The sequence below is a fragment of the Botryllus schlosseri genome, chromosome 12 (genome assembly GCF_051294905.1).
Source record: "Botryllus schlosseri isolate E-star chromosome 12, Bs_hap1, whole genome shotgun sequence".
Classification (NCBI taxonomy): domain Eukaryota; kingdom Metazoa; phylum Chordata; class Ascidiacea; order Stolidobranchia; family Styelidae; genus Botryllus; species Botryllus schlosseri.
The window spans coordinates 2962851-2980172 of record NC_137247.1 but is presented as its reverse complement, the minus strand read 5'-3'; the positions used below and the strand labels follow the sequence as shown (position 1 = coordinate 2980172).

Sequence of the window (17322 nt, the reverse complement as noted above, 5' to 3'; positions counted from 1 at the left end):
CAGTTTTTGACGCTAAAAGTAGTACTATTTTAACATTATGTGCAAAAACACCTAATTTGCATACGTGAAATCAAAATTTGGTCAAAATTTAGATTTTTTAGGTCGAAAAAAGTCACAATTTTTAGGTCAAAATCTTCAGTTTTTTAGGTAAAAAGAATCGCCATAGTCATGAGTAATCGTCAGCAATTAGTAGAGAATTTGAAATAACATTGTATATCAACGATCGTATCGCCAAATATGACGTCAAGGTCGTGAAATTTCGAATTCTTCGTCTCCCCTAATCAAAATTTCTAACCGGTGACGTCATATTTTGTGATACCATTGTTGATATGCAATGTTCTTTCCAATTCTCTACTAGGTACCGACGATTACCACTGACGAGTGTCAGCCGAGAATATTCGTGTTCATTTCAATACGAATATACTATTCAATCGTATATTGTAGTTCTGTATCTCCAAGAATCTCTTCAAATACTACTGTAAACTGGTTGTCCATAGTTTTAATAACTGACCGTCTCCTTGCAGAGCAAAAATCAGGAGCCGCTGTTCAAGAAGAATTTGCAAGGGCTGTTCTCGGACCAGAAAATCTGCGAAGGCTGTCCGCACAAGTACGTTGTGGAATAGATTCGAGTTGATGCAGTGATTGTAAAGTGAACGCAAAACCGTAACTTTGCTAGCATTTTCACACAACATGAATTCTAGGCGTTCGATATCAGCTCAATAATAAACAGTGGACGCTATGGCGTAGACTCGGTGGCGCATTGAAAATGACTCGACTTTGCTCGAGTCAAAAATATTACTGCATTTTGACTTGTGACTCGGAGCCATGCGACTTGGTTGCAACATTTGTAATGGAGTAGAAACTTCCGATCATTTGTACTTGGGCGGCTGCGATGGTTACTTTGATTTCCCAAAGTCTTGCAAAACAACCCTTTTGACAGGTACGAGAGGGAGGAACCCTATTTCGCGTTGAACCTTCCTGTAAAATGCGGCAATCTGCATGATTCTCTAGACCAGTTTGTCGCCGGGGAGAAGCTCGAGGGCGACAACGCCTACTTTTGCGAGAAATGTAACACCAAGGTAAGTCTTGGTCGATGTGTCAATCGCTTTTTGACAATAGAGAAGTGCTGGTCATGGTATGGAGTGTTGATAGGTAGATAGGTAGGTAGTCAGGCAGGCAGGCAGATTTGATTGGTCGTCTCGAGTCCATCTGTATATTGACTCGACTTGGACTCGAGTCATTGCGCGTGACTCGAGGCGAGTCACATGACTAGAGACTCAGACGGCCAAGACCGACGCTTCATTGTAATTTCGAAGAATAGTAAAGTAACCGCACTATTGGGATTTCGTCTGTCGGTTCTGGTACTTGAAGATGCGACCCGAAACTGCAAAAAGTGAGGGAATTAGTATATTGTAAAAGCGAACCGTTCGGTATCACCAAGCAGAGTTATGAAAATTGGGTTTAACAAGATTTAACTGGAAACTGAGCGGTCAACGCAATGAATCGGACTCGGACTTGGCTCGAGTCAAAACTATAAAAGTGAGATTGACTTGTGACTCGGGGCTTCGTGACTCCGTTACAATGCTGGTAAAAAGCTACGCATGCTGATGCGCACGAGATATCTGTGTTATATTACCAGGGAGGAATATACTTGGTACTTTCCTCTTTAGAAGGCTGTTAACCAAGCTACTCGTATTGATGCGCATTAGGGCTCTTCAAAAATGACTTTTTTTCTCAAATCGTACTGGCTACTTGATAAAATTGTTAGGTCACCTAATTTAAGCCTACGCACAAAATTTGGTTCAATTCCAGCCAGTAACCGCTTTGCTACAGGAGAAGAAAGTTTCTATTTATTATATAAAAATAAATGGTAAAAACTTGAAAATTTCCTGTGCACCCCATGAAATTATTAGGCTGTCTGTAGAAACGATCCTCACCAAATTTGGTTCAATTTCAACCAGGGGAAGCGGAGTTATTGCCGTCGAAAAATTTTGATTTGAATAAAATAGTATTTACGTTGAGCACAACTATAATAAATAAACAAAGAATCGGTCACTGTAAATACTATTTTATTGCGCATGACATATCTGTAAAGTTGCAAAAAAATACGGAATACATTTGATGTGATATAGAACTGCCAATACATTCTTTGTGGTCGCATGAAAGTCACCTGGACAAAGTTGATCTCCGTTTACAGCGTACTGCCTTGAAGAGAACTTGCATTAAGACGCTGCCGCCCATTCTGATCATGCAGCTGAAGAGATTTGTGTACGATTGGGAGAGCGGGCGGTCGCTGAAGTTTGATCAGTACTTTCAATTTCCGCTCACTCTGGACATGACGCCCTACACCGAAGAAGGCATAGCGCGCCAAGACCGAGGTACGTAGTTTTCTTCATATGATCGTGGCAGCCTCTTCCCCGATATTCAAAAGATATGTCATTGTGCATGACTCAAACCAAGTTATATGACTTGAAGCAAGGACGGCCAGGACAAACATTTCATTGTAACTTCGAAGAATAGTAAAGTCACCAGATTATTGATATTTAGTCTATCTGTCCTGATACTTGGAAAATATAGGTGGTGAATTGAAAATGACTCGACTTGACTATAAAAGCGAGATTGACTTGTGACAAGGTTTGTAACCGAGGCGAGTCACCAAAAAATCGTGACCCGAGTCATTGCAACCCTGGTACTGACGATTTTTTTCTGGGCCATTTCAGGTCGCACTCGGCATTTAACCTCGGAATGTAACATGTACGAACTCGTGGGGATCGTGGTGCACAGCGGCCAAGCAAGCGCCGGTCATTACTATTCCTATATCAAGGACAGAAGGTTTCCAGCTTTCCGATATCTCTCACTTGTAGTTTTGTACCTCTTAGGCGCATGCAAACAATATTATAGTTATTCCATATTTCAGGCATTCACTGGTTGAATTGTTAGGTTGCCTAAAAAAACGCAACCTATTGAAATTTTTGAATTTAATATCAAAAATATAATAAAAAAAATTTACAATTTACTATCAACCCCATGAAATTGTTACGTTGCCTAAAAGAACGATGCATAACAGTTTTTGCTCACTTGCAACCTGCAGAGGCCAAGTTATTGCAGTCGAATGTTTTAAATTTGTAAAAATTGCATTGAAGGCGAGAAAACCCAGAATTATGAATGAAAAACCCAAATAAATTCGCTTCTGCGGGTCGGAATTGCGTCAAATTTCTTTGTGCTTCGTTTTCGTATGCAGCTCAATAATTTCATGAGGTTTGCAGTAAGATTTGAAGAATTTTTTTTTATTTTTTTTATAATAATTGATAAATTTCAGTTTGCTCTGCCATTGCCTTCTACTGATTGGATATGAGCGAAATTTGTTGTGCAGCGTGTTTTTTATGCAACTTAACAATTTAATCAGTGAATAACCCTACTCGATGCCGAATTAGCTTTTGTCTCATCGCCGCCGCGGTGTTACAGGGGCACCAGCATGAGCAATCCCCGCCGGGGCAAATGGTTCAAGTTCAACGACACGACGGTGGAAGAATTTGAAATGAGCGAACGTAATCTGGCGGAAGAATGCTTCGGCGGTACTTACAAAAGCAAGGTCTACGAAAAAGGTGAGTCTGGAATTAGAGTCTGGAAACTCGAGTCGTTTTCAATTCACCACCGAGTCAAGTCCAAGTCATTTTGCGCATTTTAAAAAATGACTCGAGTCAAGTCGAGTCACCGAAAAATCGGGACTCGAGTCGAGTCAATACAAAAATTTACTAGAGTCGAGTCATTTTACGCATTTGAAAAAATGACTCGAGTCAAGTCGAGTCACCGAAAAATCGGGACTCGAGCGAGTCAATACAAAAATTGACTTGAGTCAGGGCTTCCACGGTGGAAATAATATCGATACTATTATTCTCGTAGGTGGATAAAGTCCGTAAATTTTCAGTACTCCAAAATTCATCCCTCATCACTTAACTGAAATCCTTGGAATTACTACTAATACAGATATCGTAATACTTCTCTTGCCTACAGGCACTTCCTACCAGGACGATCGCCTGCGTTACTGGAACGCTTACCTTCTGTTTTACGAAAAAATCGCGGAAAGCGAAGTCCGAAAAACGCGCGGCGCGGACGGCAAGGCCCGGGTCACTTTTTCGGCCAGGGCCGATTTCGCGGTCAACTCGCCGCTGACGTCGCCCGACACCAGCCCGCCGAACAGCCCGCGCCACGTCGACGACAGAAACCTGTCCCAGCTTTCCAATTTGATCAGGTTTGAACGATTTTGAATCTATTTGCGATATCTCAAATTAGGCCCTAAGCAGTCAAGCAAAGTGGATGCGTGCTATGAATCGCTGAATTGCAAACGAACATAGAATTATCGTAGATAGAATTTTCATTTCCAAAGGGTTTTCTATTTTGAAAAGTGTGATTTTAACCCGCACTTTTAAAACAGCTCTCTCTCCATTTATTCGTTTCTTCATTTTCAACCATCTCTACCTCTGCAACCCTCGCCAATTACCATGATTCTGTAATCTGACTTCTCGGTGTATTACATAGGGAAAACAGTTTGACTCCATTACTGAAATTTTTAAAGCTTACTCCAATCTGGCCAGTTTTCCTAGGGGGCGGGTTGCTCTCTGGATTATGTGCGTATTTACCAGTTTTACTGTGAAGTTGTTGTATATCTAATGTTTGAAGAGCTTCTTGGGGGTACGGAACTTGAAATAAACCCGAATATTTTCGGCTGACACTCGTCAGGGGTAATCGTCAGCAACTAGTAGAGAATTGGCTTGAGACGACCTATTTTGCGATGCGATTATTGATGCGCAATGTTCTTTCCAATTCTCTACTAGTTGCTGACGATTACCCCCGACGAGTGTCAGCCGAACATATTCGGGTTCATTTCTATATGAATATACTATACAATTGTATCTCAAATGTCAAATTTATCAAGTGCCGAATTGACTGGTAAGCAATCACACAGTAAGAACGGTTTTTCATGGCGTTTTTCCATATTTAGAAAAGGAGACAAGCGGCGAATGTTCACGTCGCGCATGCCTGCTTCGATCAGCCATCTTGTTCGCGAGGAAAATCTTCAATTCATGCGAAACCGTGACGTGTATTGCCGACAGTATTTCGACTTCATCAAAAGCCTAGTTTCTGTCAATTCGGTGAGGGCTCGGCTTGACAACTACATAATTTTATTTGGCTAAGTACACTAATGAGGCGGAAATGCCAATAATCTAATTCTAATCCTAATTGTGAATGTTTCCCCGGTTTTCCTGAAAATGCTACCGAACTTTATAGTGCGAAAAAGCCAAGCTTGCTGTACGGTAGGTCTGTTCAAAAATAGCTTGTTTTTCTGGATTCCAGTATAAAAGAATGTGTCATAGTAAAGAAATGTTCCATCCAAATGCCGACGGGGGCCGTGGTGTTTGAGATCCCTGTTCTAATCTAAATTACAACTACAAAAACAACAGAAGCTCTAATTCTAATAATCTAATTTGGAAAAAAATCTAATTCTAATTCGTATCTGATTTTGGAAAGCTTCAAATTTTCGAATTTCTCAATTCTGTGTGATCGTAAGAAACGTTGCTGAACAGTTATCGTGAAGATTCGAAATCTTTTAAGAATTGCGTCGACGGATATCCAGCCATAGCGGTGACTTCTCTGCAGCTGGCGTCGCAGTTTCTCTTCAACACGTACTTTCGAACCAGAAGGTCCCTAACCTCGGACGTGACGGAGTGGTGCTCTCTGGTGCAAAATATACTCACGAAAAGTCACCCCGCGTAAGCTTTTGCTGGCGTAGTGTATTCATATTGAAGTGAACCCGAATATTTTTGGCTGACACTCGTCAGGGGTAATCGTTGAACATTGGAAAAGAACATTGTATATCTACAATCGTATCTCAAAATGCTTGTGATGTCTGACATAGACATATGTGAATACTTGAATCGTCACACCGGTGTTCTGTTGTGTGAGGTTCTTCCAACAATTTCTAGCTCAATAGTCAACACTACGGACAGTGTCGTAGCCTGAGGACAGTTTCGAACTTGCACTGATCTTACAGCGACTGCGATGATATAAAAATTAACGAGTTGCTTCGGAATTGAATCTAGCTGGATGGTTGCACAATTTTTAAGGTTGTCAGTTGTATTTCTAGTTTCATGTTTTTAAAATTGAGTATTTCCAGTTCTAGTTGCTAGCTCTGAAAACTGAGTAGTTCTAGTTCAGTGGTTCTCAACCTTTTTGTCTTCGCGAACCCCGCGGAGTTTTACTTTAAATATAACTCAATTATCGTACAATCGTCATCTGTCTTATTCAAATGATAACTGTAGGCTAGTGATAAACAACAACAAAATTAATTTTCTCGAAAATAACATACCGTTTATGTAGAAATTAGGTCGACTTTTAATATTTCAAAGCGAATTCTGCAACTGCATTTCTTGAAATACGTGGTCGTGTCTTGAAAATCCGCGCCTTCGATGTGATATGAACGTCTGCTGAAAATCCATTTAGACAAAGAAAGGGGGTGGCGACTGTAATAATAACGCGTGACGCTTCCGGCGACACATTTTGGTATGATCGCAACAATTATTGCATCAAAATTGACAAATACTTTTTTGTTGAACATATAACGTCAAGCCTGGTCATTTCTACCTAGCTAGCAACTCATCTTGAAGTCATTATGGAAAAATGGTTATATATATCAGGAGAAAATGGATTTTTCGAAACATTTCGAAGTCACCGTGATTGACCTTACTAATCCAGCTATTTATTTTTTACGCAATCCCCCGCAAAACTTCTTGATACAGCAAAATATTTGTGTCAGTAGGCATTTGAGCAACCAAAATGAGTCTACACAGCTGGATATGTCATCTCACAGGCCATTCCGTTGATGGGAGCTCTAGTAATGAAGTGAAACTGCCTCCCGAGTTTCCTAATTAAAAAATACAAATTAGGTTATCAACTATTAGATGCTTCGCGGACCCCGGGTTGAGAACCACTGTTCTAGTTACTAGGTTTGGAAAGCGAGTATATCTAGTTCTAGTCGCAAGTTTTTAAAATGGAGCAGCTCTAGTTCTGGTTGCTAGTTTTGAAAAGTGAATGGTTCTATTTCCAGTTCTATAGGTACATTTTCAAAATCCAGTAGTTTGAACAAGTTTGACCCGATTGCTTTGAATTTTGCGCAGCTGCGTCTGGTTCGTGTCTCAGCTTCATACTTCGTCGGGATTTTCGAACGTCCCCGCGTTTCTCCTGGAGTGTCCCAAAGAAGAAGTTCGCGAGTCTTTCGGCGCCATCGTGCTGAAGACGTTGGAGAGCTTTGCCACTAAGAAGACGGGGAAAGTAAGTTGCTTGAGCTATATACCTGTCATACCTGTCATTATTAGGGCTGGGTGTAGCAATTCCAGTGCTCAAATGAAAGTCAAGTATCGGAGCACCGAAAAGACACATATTTGAACTATTCAAGTCGTTTTTACTATTACAACATCATAATAAGGAAATACTTGAATTCCTGACTTGAAGCTTAATGCCTGGCTCGTAATCAAAGAACTCTCGTACTCAATTTTGGCCCGGCACTTTCTGGTCAGTTTGAACATTGTCATTTCGTGTCAGGAGCCCACCGGATACGACACTCTGCTTTCGCGGTTGATAGCCCTCGTCGACAGGGAAGTCGCGGAACACGTGAAACAGAGCCAGCAATTCTTCAATTTGCTCGCGAGCTTCACGTCGCTGGTGAGTCTGATTTCTCGTTTCTCTTCTTGGCGTTGTGCATGGTTGCTCAAAAATAACTTTTTTCCCGATTGCCGGGGATCCACTGATTGAATTTTCGGATTGCCTAAAACAACGCCGCACACCAAATTTGACGCGATTCCAACTGGTATGGTGTGCAATGCAGTTTGAAAATTTTGATATTATTTTTCAAAGTTTACGGTCAACCCCATAAAATTGTCGAGTTGTCTACAAAAACGATGCAAAACAAATTTGATCCAATTATGTGAGTTTTTCATTCATAATTATGGGATCACCCACTGTCCAGGCTGTCTTTGCAAATCGAAAATTTTCAACTGCAATAACTTTGCTTCTACTGGTTGGAGTTGAGCAACAATTGTTAAGCATTTTTCTTTTAGACAACTTGACAATATCACGGGATTGATAATAATATTTGAAAAAAAATTTTTTTTGTAATAAATTCAATAAAGTTATTCTTGATCCACCCTACTGTACATAGGTCTATTTACCAGATTTCAGTCATATCATCAGGCCATATCAAGCTGTCACCACTTTTTGATACCAAACTTTGCTTCCAAACCCATTCCAGTGATGAATACGTGTCAAATGCACCAATTTTTATGGAGTCAACTGATTCCAAAATATGATCTCATGTCATTACTTCTTACTTGAATACTTTATTATATAAAGATTGTAGCGGTTTTATTCTAGCAAGTAGGAATACAATTGTTCGCGAACAAGGCAATGGGCAAAAATGATACATTTTGTTTGTTTGTGGCATTCATGGTGTTTGTCGAGTATTATAGTCATTTACACCTGGTCGATATTCCTTATTTCTGATACCGTATCTGCCGACTTGTAGCACGGCCCCATCCTAGGCCTTTTCTAAGACACCGCTTACGCGGATGAGATGGTGAGGAGGAGCCTAGATAAACCTCCAACACTGATGTAAGAATTCTGGCACCGACACCGGTAGGATTCGAACCGCTAAAACAGTGTCGCTTACGACGATATTAGTTGGCATATTTCCGTGTTCCCCTTGCTTTAGTCGTAATCTGACATGAGCCCTGTGTATGCAATATATTTAACTGTAAACGCGGACGTTGGAATTTGGTTTGTCAATATGGAATCGCGAGTCGGGTTTCCAAGTCCTGGGACCTATTGGGTCGAAAGCCACACAGCAGTGCATTATATATTTGTGTAACTAATATATTCTCCATGTAAACTACATATAACGTTTCCGTATTGCCGTTTTTCGTTTACAGTGTACGACTGAACTTACATTTGATCAAATTACGTTCAAAACTTTGAGGCAATCAAAATTGTGCTAAAAACCCGCTTTCTGAATTCGATCTCGTTCTCACCATTCACGTAAAAAGGCTTCGATTTATTCGTGAAAGCCGTAGCCCCTCCTATTTTCATGCAGAATGCAAAGGCGTGCGAAGCAACTTTGCGGCACAAACTATTTTCGCGACTCCTGAGATTCCTGCTTGGAGAAACCGCAACGCTGCCCTTGGATGATTCAAGTCGTGACAACGGTGAGTGTACACTTTACGCTTGACAGCGTCAATGTCTCTTTAAAATGTCGCCCGGCATTTCGGCATACGACACAATGGGAAAATGACGGTTGAGCATGAGCAATGAACATGAAGCTTTATTTATAACCCTAACCCCAACCTCAAAATTAACCCTTAGCCTTTCTTTAACTTCAAGCCTAACCATAAATCTATCCCAACAACACTAACGGTAGCTCTAACCAACGTTCCCTCTACGCCGCGCAAATGCGCAGCGCTGACACGGTGTCTGCGCACAGATAATCTAAGTCGCGCACAAAAAATCCGAAGTAATGACTTTTTTTTAGTCGTTAAGCACTGTTGTCCAAGGGTCTGCGCAGTGAGTTGATGAGTGTGCGCAGACTCGTCAAAAATTAGAGGGAACATTGTCTCTAACCCACCCCTAAATTTCACCCCAAGACTAACTTAACCTCCAAATTAATCATTTCTCTAACCTTAACTTTAATCGTGAACCAACGCTTATGGTAGCTTTAACCCGTGCACTAAATCTCACCCAACAGTAATAGTAGCTCTAACACACCTCTAAATCTACACCCAAACTTTATAACCCTTACTGCAACCCAACACTAAAGTCAGCTTGAACTCGCCGGTAAATCTAACCCTAATCGTAGCTTTAAGCCACAAGTCCCAGCGCCCCATGCTCATATGCAGATGCGTACGGTCACATCTACAAGTTGAAATCGAGGCAACCTAACAATTTAATCAGTGAATTGCCGGAATCAGGAAAAAAGTAATTTTTGAACAACCCTACTGCCCGCCTTTTCACTTGGAATCGGTGCCTCTCTAGCACTAACGATTGCTGCTTTGCCGACCTCCGCTGACATGTACAACTATCATTTTCAACGTATGACTATGTCGCTTATCAGGCGGAGGCGACGCGTCGGAAATGCGTGATTTCTCAAAGTCCGAAGCAGAGACGGAGTCGGCGGGTCGCAGGTGGAGCTCCGTGCAATCGAGGGAGTTCGGGTCGCTGCACGCTGTCCTCGCGAATTTGGTGCTGCACTGCGACTTTTCGTCAATGTGGACAGGTTGTTTCTTGCGGAAATTTTGATTTAATTTGATTTGGTTAGAGACAGACCGATGTAAGATTTTTCAGCCGATAACCCCGATATATATAATCAAAAGAGGAGGCATTTCCAACACTTCAGAGCGTACAGCCATCGCTACTGCTAGAAAGGCTGTATCTGGGCACCTCCAATCGATAAGAGATAATATTCCCAGCCTCGCGGTCGAAGATTATAGTTTTCTGACTTCATACCACCATGCTGTGACGTCACGAAAATCTCAGATAATATATGTTTACCTGTTGTGGCGGACACCAATATTTCTTTTGATGGGTGATACCGGTAATCGTTGGTGTTCTTATTTTCATTTGTTTCAGTGCAAGGCGCAAACAAGGAAGTGCATTACGAGCCGAATACGGTGCAGATCGTGCGACGAATGGCAGTTCCGGAGTCGATAAGACGAGCCGTTTTCGGTGTCGTTGGAATGAGGTGATATTTTAAAACAGTTTCCGAAATACGGTAAATAAGGCAACTGTTGGTATCAACACCATTCCTTCTAGATCAGTGGCTCTCAGCAGCCTATCTCTGTGAATTTTCCTGCCAGTCTGCTGAATGTATCACAGTTTTGTATCTCAATTGTAACACCCGAGATGTCGGATGCTCGTCTGTTAGTTGTAGTTATGAAACATTGAATCGTAAATTGATTCACAAATTTGTGTCGGTCTGTTACGGAATTTGCCACGTCACAATATTGCAGGCGATACATGTTTACGAGTAGCGTGCAATTGAGTAAAATGCAGTTAAATAATATATTCATATTGAAATAAACTCAAATATGTTCGGCCGACATTTGTCAGGGTTAATCGTAGATCGTTTATCAACAATCGTATCATCAAATATGACGTCACCGGCACGATTGTTGATACACAATGTCCTTTCCCATTCTCTACTAGTTGCTGACGATTACCCCTATTCCGGTGCATTTCAATCTATGTTATTCAGTTGCATAATGAAGTTCTGTACCTTGAAGAGGCTCTTCAAGCTAAAAAGTTTAGTATCTCTGTTGCGGATTGTTCCCAGACTTTTGCAAGAGCTGTTGGTGGCGATACGGGAAATTTCCAACTCTGCCGCCGCGATATCCGATCTTGTATGCCACTGCGCCTTCAACAACGAAGACTTCTCGACGAAAACGATCGAAGCTATTTTGGTCAGTAGCCCGCATTCCGTTTTATAGCGATTTACGAACTATTGAAATTGCAGACGGACATCAATTCGGTGCCCGGTAACGAGCTGGTGTCGGTTTTGACGCTGCTCGGCAATTTGCTGTCGATGGAGGACGCGTTGCATTCCGAGCGATTGGCGCTGGCCGTGGCTAATTCGGCAAATTCCCTTCTTCAAATCGTGAAAAACACGAGGAACACAGACGAGCCCAAATGCTACCAGTGCATCAAGATGCTGGTGCAGCTGTCGCACAGGTAAGCGGAGTGAGGGTCAGGGTTAGCTTCCGTACTCAAGTAAGAGTAGAAGCAACCGGGAATTGTGACTCGAACCAAGACAGACATTTCGTTGTAACTTCGGAGAATAGCGAATTCACCGCACGATCGGTATTTCGTCCATCAGTCCCGGTACTTGGAAAATAGGGCTGGAAACTGTTAGAACTGACGGAAAATTAGTATATTATGAATGCGAACTCGAGCATACCAGTAATGAATTCAAAATTTTGAAACTCCTCTAGCTTCACATCTACTGGTTGGAATTGCGTCGTACAAGTGTAATGTCGTAATACTGTATGCAATGTCCGGCATTAGCAAAAGCAATCACCTAAACATAGTTATTGTTCTGTTAGTTATAGATAGCGGGAGACTTGGCATTGTTTATATCTTGCTAGATCTATAAAATCCTGGTTGTAAAGTGGTGAGAGGATGGTGAAGGTTTTCAATGGTCATACAGATGTGGATTCTATTTCTTATAAAGTTCATGTTTGAAACACTTTGATTTTGCAATTCGACAATAAATGGATTTGGTTTTGTCAACTAAGCAGGAATTTTGGGTGTTCCTGCGGTAGAAGTAGATCTAAAAAGATAATGCGTGAAGCTGACTCTATCTGCATAACCTGAAAGTCCTGACCTGTGCGTACGAGATCTTCTTGAATCCACGGATACTACTAAAGGAATCCTAATATATTTCAGCAGGCAGTGCAAGTAGACAGGATGTAATAATCTATTGCCATATATGGCGCGTTATACTGCAATACTGAGACAGATAAGGTCCTCCGGTTCAGCAGCTCTGGTCTGCGTGACCAAATCTACGTAACATGTTGGCCGTTCGCCTTTCAGATCTGCGTCAAACCGCGACTATCTAGTGTCGATCAGCGGGCAATGGTCGTTTGCCGTGAGCTGGCTGAACAAGAAAATGCAGGCGGAACGTTTCGGATATTCCTCGACTGTGACCACCCGATTTTCGGAGCTGAAATCCAACGAAACGAGCAAGTACTTTCAAAGGACCATGTCGGCGCAGAATACCCTGGAGGAAGTCACGAGGCTTCTGGCTGACAAAGAGGTAAGGCGAAAACGCCAATGCTAAGCTGTTGTGTGCGAGTCACACATTGCTCAAAGGCACATTCTGTAGTTCATTTTTCGTCCATATTGACCCTACATTTCCCAATTTACCTCCCAAAGAGCAATACATGTCGTTCAGGGTTGTAACCAAGTCACTAAGCTCTGAGTCACAAGTCAATTCCACTTTTATAGTTTTGACTCGAGTCAAGTCGAGTCATTTTCAATTCACCACCGAGTCAAGTCCAAGTCATCGAGCAGAGGTTTGAGTCCGAGTCATGGTATTATGACTCGAGTCCGAGTCCAAGTCATTTTGTTGACTGCTCAGTTGCCATTTAAAGTCTTGTAACTCACTTTTATAATTTTGTTTCGTGATATCGAGTGGTTCGCATTTAAAATTCACCGATTTTCCTCACTTTTAGCAGTTTCTGGTCTCATTTTCAAGTAACAGTACCAATAGACGAAATCCCAAAGGGTGGTTACTTTACTGTTCTTCGAAATTACAATGAAATGTCGGTGTTGACAGTCTGAGACTCGAGTCATATGACTTGGTTTGAGTCATGCGCAATGACTCGAGTCCAAGTCGAGTCAATACGCAGATTGACTCGAGTCGAGTCATTTCCGTATTTTGAGAAAATGAGTCAAGTCGAGTCATCAGAAAATCGTGACTCGAGTCAAGTCATGACTCGAGTTTTTACAACCCTGATGTCGATCAACTACTACGTCACAATTGAAAAATCGTGACGTCATGGTAGCGCAAATTCGACATCGCTACATGGGCTTCGTCGTTTGCACCGTATTTTCTCCATCATGCTGGTTGACTTATTTGAATAATGAGTACGCAAAATTTGAGATACACAGATTTTTTGCGAGTCATATTTTTCAATTGTATTGCACTGGGAGCAGTTGGGGCGAGACTTCCGCGGGGAGGGGGCTACGAGCAGGTAATCCCAGTTTATTTCTCGCCGAAGATCAGAGAGATAATGTATATTTGAAAACTGCATTGTGATAGAGGCGCTGCCATGCCTGCTAGTCTCTTTAACCTATCAAAAACATGCTTATACTCCACAAGAATAATTATATACTTCCTGTGCTGAAGATTTAATAACAAGTTGCTGCAATATCGATCAATTGAGCACAAAAATAAAAATTTCGCAAGGAGCCATATCTTATGTCCAAATGAGCCATATGTGGCTCGCGAGCCATAGGTTCCCGACTAAGGCTGTAGATCAGTGGTTCCCAACCTTTTTCGGTGTCGGGGCCAAATTTAGAATTTCAAAGTACGGTCGGGGCCGCACGAATACCAGGGCAATGAAACGGACCCAAAATAGTCATCAAAATATAAAAATTGGCATTGTTCCGATTAATCGCTCGAAGTCATTGGCCATTGTTATGGTCATTGTGTTTCTGCGCTCCCATTGTTCAGAACAATTGACCTTTGGTGGCTATTTCGGAGCAGTGTTATTGCCCTGGCGAGATTTCAATTCGTATTTTTGGAATCAGTACGACAGTAGCTTTCAAATTATTCGGCGATTGGGTAGTGAGCTGTAGGACTACTAATTATGTTGCTTTCGGGGACGTTAAGTGAGTCATCTTTTATTGCCTAAACACGCAAAGCGCGAAAAATGTTTGTAATTCATAATTGAATTGGTCAATATGATCGGGAATCGCATATATATTGCTATAAATTTTTATCCTCTCTCTGCTTACGTAATCAGTTTTACAGGTAGAGTCGAGGGAGGTGTATTTGAAAAGGTAGGACCCCTCGATAATAATTAAACATCTCCGGGCGTATATCCGTTGGCAGGAACGAAAGAGCACTTCCGCCCGAAAAACTTTGGTCTTGGGCTCCCATAGGGTGAAAAACCTACCCCTATCACCTTGTGCGCTTTTACCACGAAATTAGCGCTGCACCGTTAGGTGAGCCAGCGAGCGCGAAATTTTCGATAATTTATGATAAAATCGGTCAATACTATTGGAAATGGAATATATATTGCTATCAATTTCTTGTCCTCGCTGCTCACGTAATCATATTTACCGGTAGAGCTAAGTGAGGTGTCTTGGACACTGTAGAACCCGCTGGTATGACCCCGTAACATGATGCTATTTCGTGACCTCCTGTCTGCCATATAAAAAAAATATATAGAATAGCCCAAACGTAGGCTACTAAACTATGAGACGCACGCTATTTCAAATTGATATTTCTTCACTGGAATATAATTTGTCCCTGCGGGATGATATGTGTCTTGTGAGGTTCAGATTCCCTAGACAGTATTTTGTATATATAACGAAGCTTCGGTCAGCATAAGGGCAGTCCTTTTCGGCCAAGGTTTCTCGCTGCCAATCGTTCTGACACACTTCTTGGAGTCGCATGTTACATGGCGTAAAACTTGATATGTCTTGGTGCGTCGTGGCGCGGTAATGGCTAACACCGATCTGCCCATTTCGGTAAATATATATTTTTGAGGGGATGAGTACCCAAAAGTCAAGATATTTGGCCGCATGAAATCACGCCTAGAGTAAAAAGATGCACAAATTTTCAAAAATTAGTCTATAATTTATGCTTATTCACGAAATAATTTTCAGCCCCCTTCGAGCTCGCCCCTCCCCCAATTGGAGGGTGTGGCGTGCCGCAGTTATGGGCCTGTCTATACCTATATTTTTATCTACTGCTCGTTCAACTGGAAAGTTAGGGCACATTGTATTGAAACAGCAGCGACGTGACGTTAGCAGTCTACTCACGACTTTTCTGCAATCCTAATTAAAAACTCCAGACTCCAAGCCAAGTACGTGCATTTTATAAATATAAAATTTTATTTTTTGTCAATACGCGATTTCTTAATATTTTGTGGGGGCCGCAAGAAGGCTATCTGCGGGCCGCATGCGGCCCTCGGGGCCGCGGTTGGGAATCACTGCTGTAGATCAAATGCATTTTCGCAAGACGTTAGTTGCAGTTCAGTGCGACTGCTCAATAAACTTATTTATGGCGTTACCAGATAAAATCATATCCGTTGATACCCAAACAGTGATTTGATCAACAAAATTCGATTCCGCAATCGCAAATACAGATTTAATTTTAACGTTTAGTTCATCTCTTTTGATTTCTCTCTAGGTCCCGAACGAACTGGAAGAAGACGTGATCGAAGTCGACCCAATGTGAAGGTCGTTCGGTTTCCGCAACGCCATGATCGTTATTACTGGATTGCTCACGGTACTTTCGGAGCACGAGATCCCGCAGTTTTTACAGTACAATTTCTCAGTCCTTTTAGCAACTCATGTTTTACTCTAAATAGTACACTGGTACTGTCTCGACAAATTTTTGAACCCGCGCACTGACACATTTGTGGTTGAATTTGGAGTTTATTTCACTTAGAGCAAGGATCAGTTTTACGATTTTCTAAAAATATGCAAACGCACGCAGGCTGAATAATTGTGATGATAATTTTTTTGGATTTGAAGTTATGTTGTATGTTACCGTTGGTCTTCACTTATCGCAAATGTCTCACAACCTTTTTTTTTGCTTGGACTCTGCGGTACTGCCGAATTGCTGCAATTTTGTGTTCGTAGAGGATGATTGTCATCAAGAATCAAGATATGATGTCGACTGAATCATACTGATTGTTGGGCCAGCTTGCAGTTTGCGACATGTACTCTTTGCTGTAATTACCGATTTGCGTTTGGTATTAGTGATGTTGTTCTTTTCCACTGCTGTGATTGGAAATTTCTGACGAGTTGCCTTCTGAATAAATCACGAATTTGCACTGCGACCTTTTAGGCCCGGCTGAACCTGACAGACAGACAGTTTATTGCTTGGTCATAAAATATATAAGTAGACTGGATGCAAAGATATGACCTGTGAACTGTCTGCTTGTTTTCGCGCGGCAGTCCGAATCCTCTGCTGCCGGTTATAGGCGCAGACGCCTGTCTGCTGGATTATTATCTATGGATACTAATTGCTATAATTCATACATGTAGGCTATTCCACGAGTTTAACGAAACGTCCAAGTCCGATTCAAATAAGGACAGCTGACTCGTAGAACATCAGCACACAGCTGCATGAAGATGGCAGACACGTTGAACAGCAATAGCAAGATACAGCACAATGAAGATAGCTGGCACGTTGAACAGCAATAGCAAGATACAACACAATGAAGATAGCTGGCACGTTGCAGTGTTGAGATCAAATCACTACCTTTGAGTCAAGTCAATCCATTTTCGAAGGTGACTAGAGTCAAGTCACTCGATTTTTGAAGGTGACTCGAGTCAAGTCACGTTACTTGTGCGCTTTTGATTCCTTCGAAACCATACACCCATCTGGTCCTAGGCGACGTAAAGAAGAGGCATCCACGCAAGCGACAAATAGAGGTGCCTTGTGACCGACGGAAGGAAGGTTGATAAATCAGATCGTAGTCCAGCAATCTCAACCAATGGGCTAGTAATTATTCTTCAATATTCAACCCATTTTATTGAGTT

The 17322-nt window shown here is 41.8% G+C and overlaps 1 protein-coding gene across 1 annotated transcript in view; it reads left to right on the top strand.

The window, feature by feature from the left end:
• LOC145451581 (ubiquitin carboxyl-terminal hydrolase 24-like) overlaps positions 1-16616 on the top strand; it is a 51033-nt gene extending 34417 nt beyond the window's left edge. Inside the window, exons 38-54 of the mRNA XM_080329788.1 lie at positions 525-607; positions 941-1079; positions 2198-2378; positions 2721-2832; positions 3466-3605; positions 4015-4252; positions 5003-5153; positions 5614-5771; positions 7176-7329; positions 7600-7719; positions 9143-9254; positions 10157-10318; positions 10672-10783; positions 11375-11501; positions 11555-11769; positions 12631-12853; positions 15962-16616. Of these exons, the coding sequence (XP_080185914.1) occupies positions 525-607; positions 941-1079; positions 2198-2378; positions 2721-2832; positions 3466-3605; positions 4015-4252; positions 5003-5153; positions 5614-5771; positions 7176-7329; positions 7600-7719; positions 9143-9254; positions 10157-10318; positions 10672-10783; positions 11375-11501; positions 11555-11769; positions 12631-12853; positions 15962-16009 (2475 nt within the window). The 3' untranslated portion in view covers positions 16010-16616. The remainder of the gene's footprint in view (positions 1-524; positions 608-940; positions 1080-2197; positions 2379-2720; positions 2833-3465; positions 3606-4014; positions 4253-5002; positions 5154-5613; positions 5772-7175; positions 7330-7599; positions 7720-9142; positions 9255-10156; positions 10319-10671; positions 10784-11374; positions 11502-11554; positions 11770-12630; positions 12854-15961) is intronic.
• Positions 16617-17322: the final 706 nt, after the last annotated feature.